A 19,802-nucleotide genomic window follows, 5' to 3' on the forward strand; every position below is an offset into this window, starting at 1 on the left:
ACACAACAAACTGTATTATTTACACACAACAGAGAACCAGTGTAATAGCAATGACCAATGTAAGAAAAGCCTTGATCTGCAGAGTTGGCATGAAATCCTAGGACATTGCAACTATGCAGATATAATGAAGCTGAGGAATGTTGTTGATGGGATGGAAATTAAGAATGAGGGTAACAAACCTGTCTCACCTTGTGACGTGTGTGCACACAGGGTAAATTTGTTCAGACTAGGAACAGGGGGGCAGATGCCAGAGCCAAAGCACCTCTGGACATGGTGCACACAGGCCTTGCTGGTCCGATAGACCCAGTGTCTAAAGATGGTCACAAGTATGCCCTTTCTTTTACAGATGACTTCTCTAGTGCAGTTTTTGTTTATTTTCTGAAAGAGTGACACTGTACAAGCCACTGCCAAGTTTATTGCTGATGTGGCACCTTATGGCAAAATAAAATGTATAAGATCAGACAATGGCACAGAGTACACATGTAAACATTATCAGGAATTGATGTGCAAGAATGGTATCAGGCATGAGACCTCTGCTCTGTACTCTCCACACCAAAATGGTACAGCTGAACGTAATTGGAGAACACTCTTTGAGATGGCACAATGTATGCTGATAGAGAGTAAACTGCCAAAGATGCTGTGGACCTATGCTGTCCAGACAGCTGTTGTGGTCAGGAACAGGTGCTTTAATAATCGCACGAAACAGACACCTTTCTACATGTTGACGGGCAGAAAGCCAGATATTGCCAGAATGCAAAAGTTTGGACAACTGTGTTACGCTTACAAACAACAAAAAGGAAAGTTAGACTAAATGTGACCGAGGTAATTTCGTTGGATATGATAAAAATAGTCCTGCTTACCTAGTGTACTATCCCAGCACCAAGAAAATACAAAAACACAGACTTGTGGAGTTTGTAGTCAGAAAGAATGAAGAAGTGCTGGATGCTGAGGAAGATGATTATGAGATCCAAAATGAAAGAAAAATTGTGACAGTCCTAACTGCTAACCCACAGACAGACGAAGGCCAGAAAGTGTTTTCAAAAACTGAGACGGATGAAAAAGATGAGCACAATACTGAGATGGTGAAAGTAGACAATAAAGAAGTTGTTAATCAAGAACACAAACCTATTGAGAGACGGTACCCTGACAGAGAGAGAAAAAGGCCAGATTATTACGGTGATCATGCATGTGGTTTTGAAGAAGAGATTACCAGTGTTGACTATTGTTACAGACTAGTGGGTAATATTCCTCAAACATACACAGAAGCAGTAGCCTCACTTAATGCCAAGCAATGGGTTGATGCCATGGGTGAGGAAATGCAGTCATTAAAGGACAATGCAACTTTTACCTTGACCACTCTTCCCAAGGGCAAGGATGTAGTGGGGGGTAAATGGGTCTATGCAATGAAAAAGAATGCTGACGGATCAGACGAATATAAAGCTAGATATGTAGCCAAAGGATTCACTCAGAAGAAGGGTGTAAACTATGATGAGACTTTCTCTCCAACAGCTAGCATGACAAGTATCCGGGTATTGGCACAGAAAGCGGAACAAGAGAACTTAGTTGTCCACCAGATGGATGTAAAAACCGCATACTTACATGCGCCAATCGAGTGTGAGATTTACATTGAGCAACCTGAGGGTTATGAAGTCGCATCAAAAGAAGGTGACAAACTAGTGTGCAGACTAAAGAAATCCCTGTATGGTCTAAAACAGTCAGGGCGTAACTGGAACAAAATGTTGCATGATTACTTGTGTGAAATGCAGTTTATACAAAATCCAGCTGATTACTGTGTTTATAGTAAAATCACTGAAAAAGAAAAAATACACATGATTATATGGGTAGATGATTTAATCATTGTTGCCAGTGATCACAATGTCTTGAAAGAAGTGAAAGAAATGTTGAAGTTGAAGTTCAGAATGAAAGACCTAGGCAAGCTGACATTTTCTGGGTACTGACTTTGATCAATCTGCTGATTGTGTTAAGATGTCACAACGTAAATATGTACAGAAAATATTGGAGAAATTTGACATGTCAAACTGTAATCCTAGAACCACCCCTTGTGAACAAAAACTTGACTACAGTGATGCTGAACTTTTGAGTGATGTAAAGAAATACAGAGAGGCCATTGGTAGCTTAATCTACCTGGCAACCTGTACAAGGCCTGACATTAGTTTTGTCGTGAGTAAATTGTCTCAGTATTTCAGTAGACCAACCATTGAACAATGGGCAACTGTGAAACATGTATTGAGATACTTAAAAGGAACCCAAAACAAAGAACTTTGTTTCAGAAGACACAAGGATGTGAACGTGATCCATGCTTACAGTGATGCAAATTGGGCTGCTGATGTTAGTGATCGGAAGAGCACAACAGAGTATTGCATGAGTTTGAACTGTACTGGTCCTGTAGTGTCATGGAAAACCAAAAGACAGCCTACAGTAGCACTTTCCACCTGTGAAGCCAAGTATATGGCATTAGCTGCGACCATGCAGGAGTACCTGTATTTAAGGCAGCTATTGCAGTACTTTGATGGACAAGTATACAAGTGTGTAATCTATGAAGACAACCAGGGCACTATAGCGTTGGCGAAAAACCCTGTACATAGGCAACGATGTAAACATGTGGACATTAAATACCACTTTGTGAGATCCATGTTGAATGATGAAATGACACTGCAGTACTGTCCAACCAATGAGATGGTTGCGGACATCCTAACGAAACCAGCAAGTAAGCTGAAGTTGATGGACTTTGAAATGTATATATTTGGTGTATGAACAGTGATGGATTTTGAAATGATGGACTTTGAAATTTGTGTTTGGTTTGTGAAAAAAAAAGGGGATTGTGAAGATTTGTTAACAAATGTATTTTTGGTTTGTGAGAAAGAAAAAAGGAAGGATTTTTGTAAAATGTGAGCAAGTGGGGGTGTTGAGATGCTCTCATTTCACATTGTGTTTATTTTTGCTTTATACACAGGACAAGTAAAAATATTGTGTTCAGGAAATGCTCTGAATTTGTTTTTTGTTATTGGTATGATGCCCCTGTCTTAAGTTTCTTTGTAACCATTGGTCTGACTGTAACGAGGAGCTAAATTGCCTGCACGTGTGTTAATCACTCACTACGTTTACATGCACATAGAGAGAATCGAATTTCTGCCGTTGCTCGACTGAAATCGAAGTTCAAAATGCCATGTATACACCTTAATTCGGCTGAAATTGAACCGAACTTGATTTTTCGGAATCGAGCTACACAACCTAGTTTATGCGATTTCTGCCGAGCTACTTTGTGCATGTATACCCTATCGAGCTAGTTGTCGAGCTACTTCCGGAAGTGACGAGTGACGAGACCACAAGCGGGAAACACAACAGCCTCGGTCGGCATGACAACGAATCATGACAACGGCATGAATCTTTTCTTTTTGTGGCATTGTTTGCACTGTTAAAATTTAGCTCACTTACTGTATCACCAAATACATCTGTACAGCTGTTGCATAGCTGTGAATTGTGTACATAAACAAGTCATTGTATTTGTGTGTGTGTGTGTGTGTGTGTGTGTGTGTGTGTATGTATATATATATATATATATATATATATATATATATATATATATATATATATATATATATATATATATCCAACATCTGAAGAATGTCAATAAAAACAAAACAATTGAACTTTTTGTGTGTTTATTAAGACATAAGTTAAATTGTAAGCAAAAAATGGACTTTAGAAAAATATTATTGTGCAAAATAAGTTGTCTTACAAAACAGTGGTCTGCGCCGGACAGTTTGTAGCCATAGTCTGTTAGAGCAAGCCTAACAGCTTGAGCACGGAACTGCTAGTGTTGCCAGATTGGGGGTTTTAAGTGCATTTTAGCGGATTTGAACATGTTTTGGGCTGGAAAACGTCAGCAGTATCTGGCAACACTATAGCTCTTCTTCATGACGACAACCGGAAGTGTACCAACACGATGGGGCGTGTAGTGCCACGTGTGGCTCAGGTGCACAATGCACCTTGCACAATAGCCCGATTTCACTTGTGCATGTAGGATTGTATTTCTCTGGCACCCCTGCTGGGACCCTTTGCTCGATTACCAACAGCAGCTCGATTTGGACGTGCATGTAAACGTACTGACTAAAAGAGGTGTGCCCGTGAACGCGGAAGTGCTCTCAAACCAAAAGACTGTGTGGTGTGAGGTGATGATGGCGGACGGCGCAGAGCAGAAAACACTCTGTTAACAGAGTGAAGAGAGAATTCCGAGTGGCTCAATACCTGAAAATGTTCGCCATATGTCAATGTACATTTGTGCCGAATTTGGTGCTTGTATCACAAAATGCACAATAGGTTAGCTATGCTTCCCCACTACAGTACCTCCTGCAGCAAAACAACCCCACAACATGATGCTGCCTCCGCCATGTTTCACTGTTGGTATCGTGTTGTTAGGATTGTAAGCATCTCCTTTTTTTCTCCAAACATATCGTTGTTGATTATGGCCAAACAGCTCAATTTTAGTTTCATCCGACCACAAGACATGTCTCCAAAAATTGAGATCCTTTCCCCTGTGTTCATTTGCAAACTGTAATCTGGCCTATTTATGTTTGTGTTGGAGTAATGGCTTTCTCCTGGCAGAGTGGCCTTTCAGCCCATGTTGGTGAAGAACTCGTTTCACCGTGGACAGTGACACACTCTTACCAGCTTCAGCCATCATCTTCACAAGGTCCTTTGCATTCATTCTTGGGTTCTTACACACAGCACTGACCAGAACCCGCTCATCTCTGGGACTCAGAATCCGTCTCCTTCCTGTGCGGTATGATGGCTCGACATTCCCACATTGTTTATACTTTCGTATAATGGTTTGAACTGAAGACCGTGGCACCTTCAGGCTTCTTGAAATTTCCCCCAAAGATGAGCCAGACTTGTGCAAGTTAACCATTCTTAGTCTGAGATCTTGATCAATTTCTTTAGATTTACCCATATTGTGTACAAGGAAGCACTGTGTTTGAGGTATTCCTTAAAATACAATCACAGGTGTGTCTCTCAGGTGTGTCTCCAATTAATTCAAATGTTGCCAATTAACCTATCAGAAGCTTCCAAAGACATGACATCATCTGGGCGTTCCTACATTGTTTAAAGGCACACAAACTGCAGTGTATGTAAACTTCTGATTTGATAAAAGTAATTAAAATATTGAATAAAAAACTCCTTCTCTGATTAATTTGGCATTAAGTACATTGAAATAATTTTGAATATTCAGACAGACATGAAAAAGTTAAAGTGAATGTCTGATTTCATGTCTGACTATGAGAAAAAAAAAAGATTGTGTCTTTTCCTAAAGTGTATGTAAATATACGGTTTCAACTATATATATATATATATATATATATATATATATATATATATATATATTAGCTGGATAGTACAGTGGTAATGCTCACTGACTACGACGCAGGAGATCGGGGTTTGAATCCCGGTCGGGGCAAAAACATCATCCAGTAAGGGTCCTTAGGCAAGATATATCAGCCTACCTCAGGAATGAGTGAAGACATAACTGATCGAGTCATACCAGCTCAGACGTCGCCCGGGTCAACAAGGTCTGCGTCAGTTGCTAGGGAACCAGGGCAAACTGATGAGAAATGGGCTACTGGAACAAGACATCGATGGACGAGGAAAGAAAATACGGATTTGCTGGAATGCTACTATACAAGCAATCCCAGAGAGAGGGGATACATGCAGCGAATGTGGAACCAATGGATACTTCGAAACCCACAATCGAAATCTACTATCACAACTAGAGATTAATGAAATACAACGATGCCACGGCAAGGGGGAGCCAGGAAGACAGGTCAGCGGGGAGATGTCATCATCCCCACAACCAGAGATTGGGTACCAATCCCCAACAGCTAACAACCTCAACACAAGAGCTGCTGACCTGAGAAGGAAAATCGTGACCCAACTGGAAACCTGGAGCCCCCGACGAATACCAAAGCTGAGTTGCCAAGTACCTTCAGAAGATCTACTAGTAGATGTGAATGCTGCTCTGAAGACAATCTCCACAAGAACCATCACTGAGACCAACAAGCTGATACACAGTACAGCAACAGTAATCATGGAGATGCTTGGACACAAGGTGGGCTTGGGACATAAACAGTATCAACCATGGAAGAGACGATTAGAGGCCAAGATAAAGGCAGCACGGAGAGAAGTTGAACTACAGAAAGGGAACATGGTGAATAATTCCTGGCCACCCAGGAAGTACAACTCACTCTCCATACCAGAGGCACTCGAAACTGCCAAACAGCGACTAACAGCTCTGGCCACCCGGTTGAAGAGATACACCAAGGAGGGAGAGGCCAGGAGAATAAACAAGCTGTTCTCCACTGAACCAGCCAAGGTGTACTGTCAGTGGCAGGGAAACAACAACCAGTCAGACCCACCAAGAGCTGAGGTGGAAAAATACTGGAAAGACATATGGGAAAGAAAGGCATCACACAAACACCGATGCCCAATGGTTAGTGGACCTAAGAGCTGACCACAGCAACCTCCCAGAACAAGAACCAGTAACCATCTCAATGGCAGACGTCCAAGAAAGAGTGTCAAAGATGAAGAGCTGGACAGCACCAGGCCCCGATATGATCCATGCGTACTGGCTGAAGAAGCTAACTGCACTCCATGAACGCCTAGCAGCACAGATGAACCAGCTGCTGAGGGATGGAACCCACCCAGAATGGCTAACCCAAGGCAGGACAGTCCTAATCATGAAGGACCCCCAGAAGGGACCCATCCCATCCAACTATCGGCCAATTACCTGTCTCTGCACAACATGGAAGGCCCTGTCAGGCATCATTGCGGCAAAAATGAGTAAGCATGTGGCTCAATACATGAGCGAGGCACAGAAAGGGATTGGCAGTAACACCAGAGGAGCCAAGCACCAGCTACTGGTCGATAGAACAGTTGCCCGAGACTGTAAGAAGAGACAGACCAACCTGTGCACTGCCTGGATTGACTACAAGAAAGCCTACGACTCAATACCACACACATGGATACTGGAATGTCTGGAACTGTATAAGATCAACAGGAACCTAAGGACCTTCATCCAGAACTCAATGGAAATGTGGAAGACAACCCTAGAGGCCAACTCAAAACCCATTGCCCAAGTCAGCATCAAGTGCGGCATATACCAAGGAGATGCGCTATCACCACTGCTGTTCTGCATAGGCCTGAACCCCCTCAGTCAGATCATCACGAAGAGCGGCTACGGGTACCGATTCCGTAGTGGGGCAACAATCAGCCACCTGCTCTACATGGATGACATCAAGCTGTATGCCAGGAACGAGCGAGAAATAGACTCGCTGATCCACACCACCCGGATCTACAGCGATGACATAGGGATGTCATTCGGATTGGACAAGTGTGGCCAGATGGTCTCAAAGAGAGGCAAGATGATCCGGACTGAGGGGATTGACCTACCAGAGGGCAACATAGGTGATATCCAAGACAGCTACAAATACCTTGGCATCCCACAGGCTAATGGAAACCATGAAGAAGCCACAAGGAAGTCAACCACAGCCAAATACCTCCAGAGAGTAAGGCAGGTCCTGAAAAGTCAGCTGAATGGTAAAAACAAGGTCCGAGCCATCAACATGTATGTTGATCAACATCAACCAGTCATCAGATACCCCGCTGGTATCATCTCATCTCATTCATCTCATTATCTCTAGCCGCTTTATCCTTCTACAGGGTCGCAGGCAAGCTGGAGCCTATCCCAGCTGACTACGGGCGAAAGGCGGGGTACACCCTGGACAAGTCGCCAGGTCATCACAGGGCTGACAGATAGACACAGACAACCATTCACACTCACATTCACACCTACGGTCAATTTAGAGTCACCAGTTAACCTAACCTGCATGTCTTTGGACTGTGGGGGAAACCGGAGCACCCGGAGGAAACCCACGCGGACACTGGGAGAACATGCAAACTCCACACAGAAAGGCCCTCGCCGGCCCCGGGGCTCGAACCCAGGACCTTCTTGCTGTGAGGCGACAGCGCTAACCACTACACCACCGTGCCGCCCCCGCTGGTATCATAAACTGGCCAAAGGAGGAGATAGAAGCCACAGATATCAAGACTAGAAAGCTCCTCACCATGCATGGAGGGTTCCACCCCAAGTCCAGCACCCTGAGACTATACACTAAGCGGAAAGAGGGAGGCCGAGGGCTAGTGAGCATCAAGACCACGGTCCAGGATGAAACATCGAAAATCCGAGAATACATCAGAAAGATGGCCCCAAAGGATGAACTGCCAAGTGAATGTCTCAGGCAGCAGAACCCTGATGAGAGTGCAGAGGAGGAGGAGGAACAGACAACCTGGAGAGACAAACCCCTACATGGCATGTACCACCGTCAGATAGAGGAAGTGGCTGATATCAAGAAATCCTACCAGTGGCTGGATAATGCAGGACTGACAGACAGCACAGAGGCACTAATCATGGCAGCACAAGAACAGGCCATAAGCACAAGAGCCATAGAGGCCAGGATCTACCAGAGTAGATCAGACCCAAGATGCAGACTGTGCAAAGAAGCCCCTGAAACAGTCCAGCACATAGTAGCAGGGTGTAAGATGCTAGTTGGATCAGTGTACATGGAGAGGCACAACCAAGTGGCTGGGATAGTATACAGGAACATCTGCAACCAGTATGGAATAGAAGTACCCAAGTCCCAATGGGCCATACCACAGAAGGTGGCTGAGAACAACAGGGCCAAGGTTCTGTGGGACTTCAGCTTCCAGACCGACAAACAGATCCTGGCTAACCAACCGGACATAGTGGTGGTGGACAAAGAGCAGAAGAGGGTGGTGGTGATAGATGTGGCGATCCCAGCTGACGCCAACATCAGGAAGAAGGAACATGAGAAACTTGAGAAGTATCAAGGGTTGAAAGAGCAGCTGGAACGGATGTGGAAAGTCAAGGGTTGCGTGGTCCCCGTGGTAGTGGGGGCACTTGGGGCAGTAACCCCCAAACTGGGAGAGTGGCTCCAGCAAATCCCAGGAACAACATCTGAAGCCTCAGTCCAGAAGAGCGCAGTCCTAGGAACATCGAAGATACTGCACAGAACCCTCAAACTCCCAGGCCTCTGGTAGAGGACCCGAGCTTGAGGATGACATGGATACCACCCCCCTGCTGGGGGTGAGAAGGATAGATTATATATATATATATATATATATATATATATATATATATATATATATATATATATATATATATATATATATACACACACACACACACACACACACACACATATATATACACACACACACACACACACACACACACACACACACACACACAAGTGCATCTCAAAAAATTTGAATATTGTGAAAAAGTTCAATATTTTCCATCAGTTATTTAAGAAAGTGAAAATGTTATATATTATAGACTCATTACACAAACTAATGTTTCAAGCATTTTTCTATTTTAATTTTAATCAGTATGGCATACAGTACAAAAACAAAACTCAAAATATTAGAATATTTCATTTCGAGTTTGAGTAAAACAGTATGAACACAGTGTATCTCTCGGTCTAGTTCAGTACACACAACCACAATCATGGGGAAGACTGCTGACTTGACTGTTGTCCAAAAGATGATCACTGATGCCCTCCACAAAGGAGGGTAAGCCACAAAAGGTCATTGCTGAAAAGGGTGGCTGGAAAAGGTGCACAAGCAACAGGGATGGCCGCAGTCTTGAGAGGATTGTCAAGAAAAGTTGATTCAAGAACTTGGGAGAGCTTCACAAGGAGTGGACTGAGGCTGGTATCAGTGTATCAAGACCCATCACGAACAGACATCTTCAAGAAAGGGGATACAACTTTCACATTCAAGCTACTCCTGAGCCAGAGACAATGTCAGAAGTGTCTTATCGGGGCTAAGGAGAGAAAGAAATGGACTGTTGCTCAGTGGTCCAAAGTCCTCTTTTCAGATGAAAGTACATTTTGCATTTAATTTGGAAATCACGGTTCTAGAGTCTGGAGGAAGAGTGGAGAGGCACAGAATCCAAGGTGTTTGAAGCCCAGTGTGAAGTTTCCACAGTCTGTGATGATTTGGGGTGCCATGTCATCTGCTGGTGTTGGTCCACTGTATTTTATCAAGTCCAAAGTCAACACAGCCATCTACCAGGAGATTTTAGAGCACTTCATGCTTCCATCTGCTGACAAGCTTTTTGGAGATGCTGATTTCCTTTTCCAGCAGGACTTGGCACCTACCCACAGTGCCAAAACTACTACCAAATGGTTTGCTGACCATGATATTACTTTGTTTGATTGGCCAGCCAACTTGCCTGACCTGAACCCCATAGAGAATCTATGGGGTATTGTCAAGAGGAAGATGAGAAACACCCAAAAATACAGATGATACGCTGAAGGCCACTATCAAAGCAACCTGGGCTTCAATAACACCTCAGCAGTGCCACAGACTGATCACCTCCATGCCACACCGCATTGATACAGTAATTCATGGTAAAGGAGCCCCAACCAAGTATTGAGTGTATAAATGAATATACATTTCAGAAGTTGGACATTTCTGTATTGTAAATCCTTTTTTTGATTGATCTTAGGGAATATTCTAATAATTTGAGATACTGGATTTCTGATTTTCATGAGCTATAAGCCATAATCATCAAAATTAAAACAAAAAAGGCTTTAAATATTTCACTTTACATGTAATGAATATAGAATCTATGAAAGTTTACCTTTTTGAATTAAATTATGAAAAAAAGGAACTTTTTCATGGTATTCTATTTTTTTTTAGATGCACTAGTATAATTCATACACACATACACATATTATATATATATATATATATATATATATATATATATATATATATATATATATATATATATATGGAATGGCTAACTATCCATATGCTATATTAATTTGCAAAAACGTGCGGGGCCAGATACTATAGGCCCTACAGCAAAGCGCTGCATGTTAACCTAGATCTGTCATCGCTTCAATGTTTCTCCCAGAAGCTGGAGAAAATAATAAAGAAAGTCACTTTCCAAGCATGGTTTGTTACATGTTCACAGCAAACACTGTAGGACCGGTCACAGTCTTATTACCTTGTGTTTTCGACCTTTTTGCAGCAAAAAAAGTCGCTGATGTTTGCCTGGCGCTTCCCCAACATTTTTCGGCTTTTTGTAAGCCTAACGTAGTGTTGAACAGCCCCGGGTGAACACCACAGTTACACATAACGCACGTGCACGCATACCACAATATATCTGTCAAGTCTAGGCTGTCCGCATACCCGAACGGAATTCTTTGGCCTCCTGTCTAAACAACCGATTTTTGAGTGAATAAAAGAATGTCTTATAAAAATAGATGGGGGAAATCTTTATTTTTATGAAGTATAAATTATGAAGTAAAAACTTATGAATTTCAATTCTTTGAAAAACCACTGTGAGTAGCCGGCAATGGAGCATTTGTAGGCGGCAAAATTGCCGGTTGCCAGCAGTTATTGAGAGGACTGTATGTAAAAAGATTAAAGAAGATATTACAAGATGGAACCTCATTCTTTTCCTTGGCTTCAGCTCCAGAGTACAATCTATTAAAATGAACATATTACCAAGGTTGCTATATTTATTTCAGACCCTACCAGTAGAAGTTAGACCCTACCAGTAGAAGTTTCCCAAGGTCAGTTTAATGAATGGGATAAGCTGCTGTCTAGATACATATGGCAAGGCAAGAGACCAAGGGTCCGTCTCAAAACATTGCAGCTTGTGAAGGAGAAGGGAGGATGGGGCTTACCATCCCTCAAAGAATACTACCTTGCCACTCAGACAAGACCTATACTATGTTGGTGTAATCCATCTTACATTGCACAGTGGAAAGATATTGAAGAAAGATTATTTCCGATTCCTATACAAGCAATTGTAGCTGACTCAGAATTACAACACTACATAACCAGTACAGATAATCCATGGGTCAAACTCACCCTAAAAGTGTGGAAAAATATTGTGAAAGAATATAAATTGGAAGGAGATCTGCTTCCTCTTAAAATGGTGTGCATATGACTCAGACTTTGCACCAAATAAAATGGATACTAGATTCAAAAAAATGGAGAACTAATGGAATAACAGCTTTAAGTAATACAACCCCAATTCCAAAAAAGTTGGGACAAAGTACAAATTGTAAATAAAAATGAAATGCAATGATGTGGAAGTTTCAAAATTCCATATTTTATTCACAATAGAACATAGATGACATATCAAATGTTTAAACTGAGAAAATGCATCATTTAAAGAGAAAAATTAGGCGATTTTAAATTTCATGACAACAACACCTCAAAAAAGTTGGGACAAGGCCATGTTTACCACTGTGAGACATCCCCTTTTCTCTTTACAACAGTCTGTAAACGTCTGGGGACTGAGGAGACAAGTTGCGCAAGTTTAGGGATAGGAATGTTAACCCATTCTTGTCTAATGTAGGATTCTAGTTGCTCAACTGTCTTAGGTCTTTTTTGTCGTATCTTCTGTTTTATGATGCGCCAAATGTTTTCTATGGGTGAAAGATCTGGACTGCAGGCTGGCCAGTTCAGCACCCGGACCCTTCTTCTACGCAGCCATGATGCTGTAATTGATCCAGTACATACTGGATCAATTACAGCATCATGGCTGCGTAGAAGAAGGTTTGGCATTGTCATGTTGGAAAATGCAAGGTCTTCCCTGAAAGAGACGTCGTCTGGATGGGAGCATATGTTGCTCTAGAACCTGGATATACCTTTCAGCATTGATGGTGTCTTTCCAGGTGTATAAGCTGCCCATGCCACACACACTAATGCAACCCCATACCATCAGAGATGCAGGCTTCTGAACTGAGCGCTGATAACAACTTGGGTCGTCCTTCTCCTCTTTAGTCCGAATGACACGGCGTCCCTGATTTCCATGAAGAACTTCAAATTCTGATTCGTCTGACCACAGAACAGTTTTCCACTTTGCCACAGTCCACTTTAAATGAGCCTTGGCCCAGAGAAGACGTCTGCGCTTCTGCATCATGTTTAGATACGGCTTCTTCTTTGAACTATAGAGTTTTAGCTGGCAACGGCGGATGGCACGGTGAATTGTGTTCAAAGATAATGTTCTCTGGAAATATTCCTGAGCCCATTTTGTGATTTCCAATACACAAGCATGCCTGTATGTGATGCAGTGCCGTCTAAGGGCCCGAAGATCATGGGCACCCAGTATGGTTTTCCGGCCTTGACCCTTACGCACAGAGATTCTTCCAGATTCTCTGAATCTTTTGATGATATTATGCACTGTAGATGATATGTTCAAACTCTTTGCAATTTTACACTGTCAAACTCCTTTCTGATATTGTTCCACTATTTGTCGGCGCAGAATTAGGGGGTTTGGTGATACTCTTCCCATCTTTACTTCTGAGAGCCGCTGCCACTCCAAGATGCTCTTTTTATACCCAGTCATGTTAATGACCTATAGACCCCTTTCACTGACGTCACCCGAAACCGGAAGTAAACAGACCCTGCGCCATATTGGAAGACCAATAAACTCGTGATTAGGGGGAAATAACGGCAGCGGTATGTGAACCCACGAGAATAAAGTGGAGTGGCAAATGACTTAAACAAACAAATCTGAGATGTTTTATTTATGATTTATTGGCCCAACAGTAGACTTGAAAGAAACCTGTGTGAGACTTGGCAAAAAACTGTGGATATACTGGATAAGTCTGTGCATGATCTGTGGACACTTTGAGGTAAGCAAATGCAAGAAATTCAGATTTAAAACATGCTAAATTGGCCCCAAGTTGATAACTGTATGAGGAGCAAGCCTCCCAGACTTCTACAATTTAATAATAATCATAATGTAGGATGGTTTGGGGCTTGCTCGCTGCTGCCAGGTTGGTTGTTGAGTAGCCTGACTGTTTTTTTTTTTCTTGCGTGTGGTATCATTGTTGACGCGAGGTTGTTTTTTGAACATGCCAATGTGGACACGATTTCCCCTGATGAGTTATGACTTCAGACGCGAGGTGTGTGTGGAGGTGTGGAGTCCGCATGATATGTGCGTAAGATAGGCTTCTCATGTGTTTGGAGAGCCGCGCTTTGAGACAAGCGCAAGGCTTCTCATGTGTTTGGAGAGCAGCGCTCCGAGACAAGCGCAAGCGCCCCAAGGGAAAAAAAGGGACCCCCCCGAAAATATCGGCATAGTTCGAACACTGAGTGTAGGCACTGGGTGTAAACAACAAATAGTTTACAATGTCTGGGTAGCAAACACATGGCAGAATTGGTGTCCGGTCCTCCTTATGTTTCCATTCTCCCTTGCCGCGAGTCTTATCATATGGGTCAAACCCATCAATCACAGCCAGTTTCTCCACATACCGTGCCCTTTCTGCGACTGGTAATGTACTCACATAACCAGAACTATCATCCATCGTGTCACTTTACTCTCGCTTGTACTTTGTTTTATATTGTGAGTGCATGTACTTGGTCTTCCAATATGGCGCCTAACAAAATCTCGCGGCGCGGTGACGTCATGTGAAAGGGGTCTATTGCCAATTGACCTAATGAGTTGCAATTTGGTCCTCCAGCTGTTCCTTTTTTGTACCTTTAACTTTTCTGGTCTCTTATTGCCCCTGTCCCAACTTTGAGATGTGTTGCTGTCATGAAATTTCAAATGAGCCAATATTTGGCATGAAATTTCAAAATGTCTCACTTTCGACATTTGATATGTTGTCTATGTTCTATTGTGAATACAATATCAGTTTTTGAGATTTGTAAATTATTGCATTCCATTTTCATTTACAATTTGTACTTTGTCCCAACTTTTTTGGAATCAGGGTTGTATTATGAAGGGAAATATACTCTGTAGTTTTGAGATGCTTGAGGAAAAAAAAAAATCACCTATTGGAGAAGCAGGGTTTCTTTAAGTATCTGCAGTAGGGATCGACCGATGTTTTTTTCAGGGCCGATACCGATTATTATGGAATTGGGATGCTGATAACCGATATGTGCAACCGATAAATGTAAACATTATAATTCACATGAAATTAAACATAGCACACACTGACAAAGACCTTCATATCCATGAAATGTATGTTTAATTGTAAAATTGAACATGAAATTTTGTGCAGGGAGATGCCAGCAGCATTTGTACAATAAAGTCAAACATTAGTTAGAATAAAATGAGAAATAAAATAATAATAAAATAAATATTCACCAATAAAAAAATAAATCACTCCCTACTATATTACAGCTCACCATTTTCAGTGGAAAATAAATGAAAATACACTCTGGATTCTTTTACACTAAGAACTAAGTAAGACTTACCAACTTCAAGTAGTTTTTAAATAACAAACCAAGTGTAGGGAGCTGCCTGGAGCATTTTTTAAAAAGTAAAATCAAACATACAGTAAAGTAGGCTATCACTCCCTATTAGGAGCGGCTGCTCCTTTAAGAGTATATCGCTTTCCGAATCAGAAGCGCTAGCGAGGAGAATCACTTGCGCAAGAATTATAAATACTAGTCACACCTGGCTTGTTTAAATGTTCAAACAGCGCTTTATAAAGTTGCCTTGACCATCTCTCTGTATGGCTGTCATTCTACTGTTCGAGTAGAACTACTGACACATTCACAACGTTTCCAGATGGGGATTTAAAAATGACTGTAGCCTTCGTTATGCTGTTTCAGCGAGACTAGTTGGTTGTAGGCTAATTCACGTGCTTCCTTCCGTAAGCTAAGTTTGCCTGGCTACACAGATGCAAATGGACAATTTTAATGAGTAGTAGATGAAGAATGTAAACATATAATGATGTTGTGCTTTTGCAACTTGTGTGTTTGTGACTTATTGCGGCAAAAGCAGCGTGTCCTTACCTTGATACGGGCGCCTTGAAACAGTTCAGAGTGTTTAGCTGCGCGTGTCGATTGGCTACATCTCTTGTGCCAAACAAATCAGATGTTGTGGTGGGCGGGACCGTGTTCTTGAACTCAGAGAGGTGAATGCAGGAAAGAACGTGCAGTGACAGTCGCGTTAGGAACGAAATGGCTGCAAAAAGGCATGTTATCGGCATATCGGTGGAAATTATGGCCGATACTGATAACCCTAAAAATGCAGAATATCGGGCCGATATATCGGCCAGGCCGATTATTGGTCGACCCCTAATCTGCAGTTATGACACTATGTCAACATAAAGATTAAAAATGTAACAGAGGCAAACTCCAGCCTCTTAGAATTGTTTAGAAGAGCATATAGATCAGATCTTAGTAAAGGGATAATACCAGCCACATATAAGCACCTATTAGATCTTAAAACTCATTCTACAGCATATGTTAAAACAAAATGGGAAAGGGAATCTGGGATGGATATATCTGAGGAGCAATGGACAATAATATGGCGATACCAATGGAAATATACTAGCTCAATGACCTGGCGAGAGTTTAACTGGAAAAACTTCATAAGATATTTTATAACACCATCTCAGACATCTCATTATAGTGGTAATATCCCTGTTTGCTGGAGAAAATGTGGTCAACAATATGCAAACCATTATCACATTTTTTGGGACTGCCCCAACATTAAAGACTTTTGGAAGGAGATACATAATGCTATACAAGACATTTTTCGAGAAGACATTCCTTTGGACTTTAAAGGAACAGTCCACCGTACTTCCATAATGAAATATGCTCTTATCTGAATTGAGACGAGCTGCTCCGTACCTGTCCGAGCTTTGCGCGACCTCCCAGTCAGTCAGACGCAGTCAGACGCGCTGTCACTCCTGTTAGCAATGTAGCTAGGCTCAGTATGGCCAATGGTATTTTTTGGGGCTGTAGTTAGATGCGACCAAACTCTTCCGCGTTTTTCCTGTTTACATAGGTTTATATGACCAGTGACATGAAACAAGTTCAGTTACACAAATTGAAACGTAGCGATTTTCTATGCTATGGAAAGTCCGCACTATAATGACAGGCGTACTAACACCTTCAGCAGCGCATTGATATCTGAGCTCCGTATCAATGCGCTGCCGAAGCACGCAGAAGGTGTTAGTACGCCTGTCATTATAGTGCGGACTTTCCATAGCATAGAAAATCGCTACGTTTCAATTTGTGTAACTGAACTTGTTTCATGTCACTGGTCATATAAACCTATGTAAACAGGAAAAACGCGGAAGAGTTTGGTCGCATCTAACTACAGCCCCAAAAAATACCATTGGCCATACTGAGCCTAGCTACATTGCTAACAGGAGTGACAGCGCGTCTGACTGCGTCTGACTGACTGGGAGGTCGCGCAAAGCTCGGACAGGTACGGAGCAGCTCGTCTCAATTCAGATAAGAGCATATTTCATTATGGAAGTACGGTGGACTGTTCCTTTAAGACTCTATATCTTGGATGTATACCCCAAAGCTGGCTGAAAGGGGACTATATACAAAACAGGGAATAATCATTCACATACATGTACTATATATTCAATAAAGTAAAGAAATACATTCAGGCCATTTGGCTGTGACATAATTATACTATTTTAACCAGTATTTCAGAAAAGTTTCCATTCTTTGATTGACATGAGCTGTAATTTGTTCCATTCTATAGATTTCTATTAGAATGTCTCTCCATACACTGATCGTAGGGCACTCTGGTAGTAACCATATCTTGGTAATGGTCTTTTTACTGGCCACCAACATTATTCATTAGATATTTATCTAATGAATATAATGTTGGTGGCCAGTAAAAAGACCATTACCAAGATGTGGTTACTACCAGAGTGCCCTACAATCAGTGTATGGAGAGACATTCTAATAGAAATCTATAGAATGGAACAAATTACAGCTCATGTCAATCAAAGAATGGAAACTTTTCTGAAATACTGGTTAAAATAGTATAATTATGTCACAGCCAAATGGCCTGAATGTATTTCTTTACTTTATTGAATATATAGTACATGTATGTGAATGATTATTCCCTGTTTTGTATATAGTTTTGTTATTGTGTTGTATTTTTTCTTCTCTTTCTGTTTTTCTTTATCGCAGTTATTTTTCTGTTTTTCATACTGGAATAACAGGAAATTATGTATATCAATCATCATATACAGAAAACACCAATAAAATATTATAAAAAAAAAAATAATAATAATTCATTGATTTCCTCACGAGTGACATATAGAGATTTATATCACGATTTTGGTTCTCCATGTCCCGAATGTAGCACGAAATAAAAAAAATACAAGTGGTGTATTTCACTTATGTGCATAAATTATTATATAAACTGATATGTGGATACTTTGGGACCAGATTAATCATCAAACATAGTTTCAGAACTAGGCTGATGCTGAACCTATATCTGGAAGCCTGTCCACTCCCCCACTTGTTCCACAACCCGCTTCCCAAATCCGCAGGAGCTCCACAGAATATTCTAATTCTGTATGAGGGCATGTAAAACTTACACTGAAGACAAATATATAAGCCAAATGAAAAGCCACATAGCACAGCAATACCCTGAATGTTGCATTTAGGTTACTTGAAAACACTTAATATCTTAACTGTATATAACATCAGAAAATAAGCAACACTGATGATGTCTCTCACCCCACAAGACCTAGGTCTGCAATGAGCCGGAGATCCAGGCGGATGTGCCGGGCCTGTCCTTTACTGGGTAAAAACTCAGAGTGAAGAGATCCGCCAAGACCACCTCTAGCTACTAGAACCCTTTGTCCTTCATGGTTCAGCTCTCCTACGGAAAAAGTCAAGCCCAAAGATCAATCATCTTACATTTAAAAGCAGAAGGATGACTCAACCTCAACCCCCCCCCCAAAACCTTGGTTCTAGAGCAAACCCATGTTGCACCTCCTGAACAGCTTTTGGTCTGCTGTAAAGATTTGTAAAACTTCCACGTGACACTGTACGTCTTGCATTAGTAGGCATGGCTACTGATTGTTAATAGTCAAAATGTTTCATCAATTGCTTGAGGGGCTTCATCAGTCAGACTTTGCTAATAGTGGATGTAGCTGCCAAAAAATAGAGCCTTAACTGTTGCTCTTGAAAGAGAAGGAAGCTGTCAACTGTAATACAACATAAACATTTTAAAAGTAGCAATGATATGGTTGTACACCGATCAGCCATAACATTAAAACCGGTGGCAAGACAGGTGGAGTGCATTACATTGATTACCTCACTACAATGGCACCTGTCAAGGGGTGGGATATATTAGGCAGCAAGAGAACAGTCAATTCTTGAAGTTGATGTGTTGGAAGCAGGAAAAATGGGCAAGTGTAAGGATCTGAGCGACTCTGATAAGGGCCAAATTGTTATGGCTAGATGACTGGGTCTGAGCATCTCCAAAATGGCACATCTTGCAGGGTGTTCACGGTATGCAGTGGTTAGTACCTACCAAAAGTGGTCCAAGGAAGGACAACCGGTGAACCAGCAACAAGGTCATGGGTGCCAAAGGCTTACTGATTTGCATGGAACACGAAAGCTAGCCCATATGGTCCAATCCCACAGAAGAGCTACTGTAGCACAAACTGCTGAAAAAGTTAATGCTGGCTAAAACAGAAAGGTGTCAGCATTAACTTTTTCAGCAGTAATTCACTTTACCTGTCAGTGTTTTTAATTTTATGGCTGATCATTGTATATACACATCCATGAGAAAATACAAGAATTTAAACAACTCTAATAAGAGTCTAGTTTATTGCCAATTTAGGCCAAGTTTACATTAGACCGTATCTGTCTCGTTTTCTTCGCGGATGCACTGTCCGTTTACATTAAAACGCCTGGAAACGGGAATCCGCCAGGGTCCACGTATTCAATCC

The 19,802-nt window shown here is 41.7% G+C and overlaps 1 protein-coding gene across 2 annotated transcripts in view; it reads right to left on the reverse strand.

Moving 5' to 3' along the window:
• The window catches only part of gtpbp10 (GTP-binding protein 10 (putative)), an 80,973-nt gene that overhangs the window by 51,872 nt on the left and 9,299 nt on the right, over window positions 1–19,802 (reverse strand). For both annotated transcript variants that reach the window (XM_060921434.1, XM_060921436.1), the window contains one exon: window positions 18,580–18,724. In XM_060921434.1, the coding sequence (XP_060777417.1) occupies window positions 18,580–18,724 (145 nt within the window). The remainder of the gene's footprint in view (window positions 1–18,579; window positions 18,725–19,802) is intronic.

This window comes from Neoarius graeffei, chromosome 5 (genome assembly GCF_027579695.1).
Source record: "Neoarius graeffei isolate fNeoGra1 chromosome 5, fNeoGra1.pri, whole genome shotgun sequence".
Classification (NCBI taxonomy): domain Eukaryota; kingdom Metazoa; phylum Chordata; class Actinopteri; order Siluriformes; family Ariidae; genus Neoarius; species Neoarius graeffei.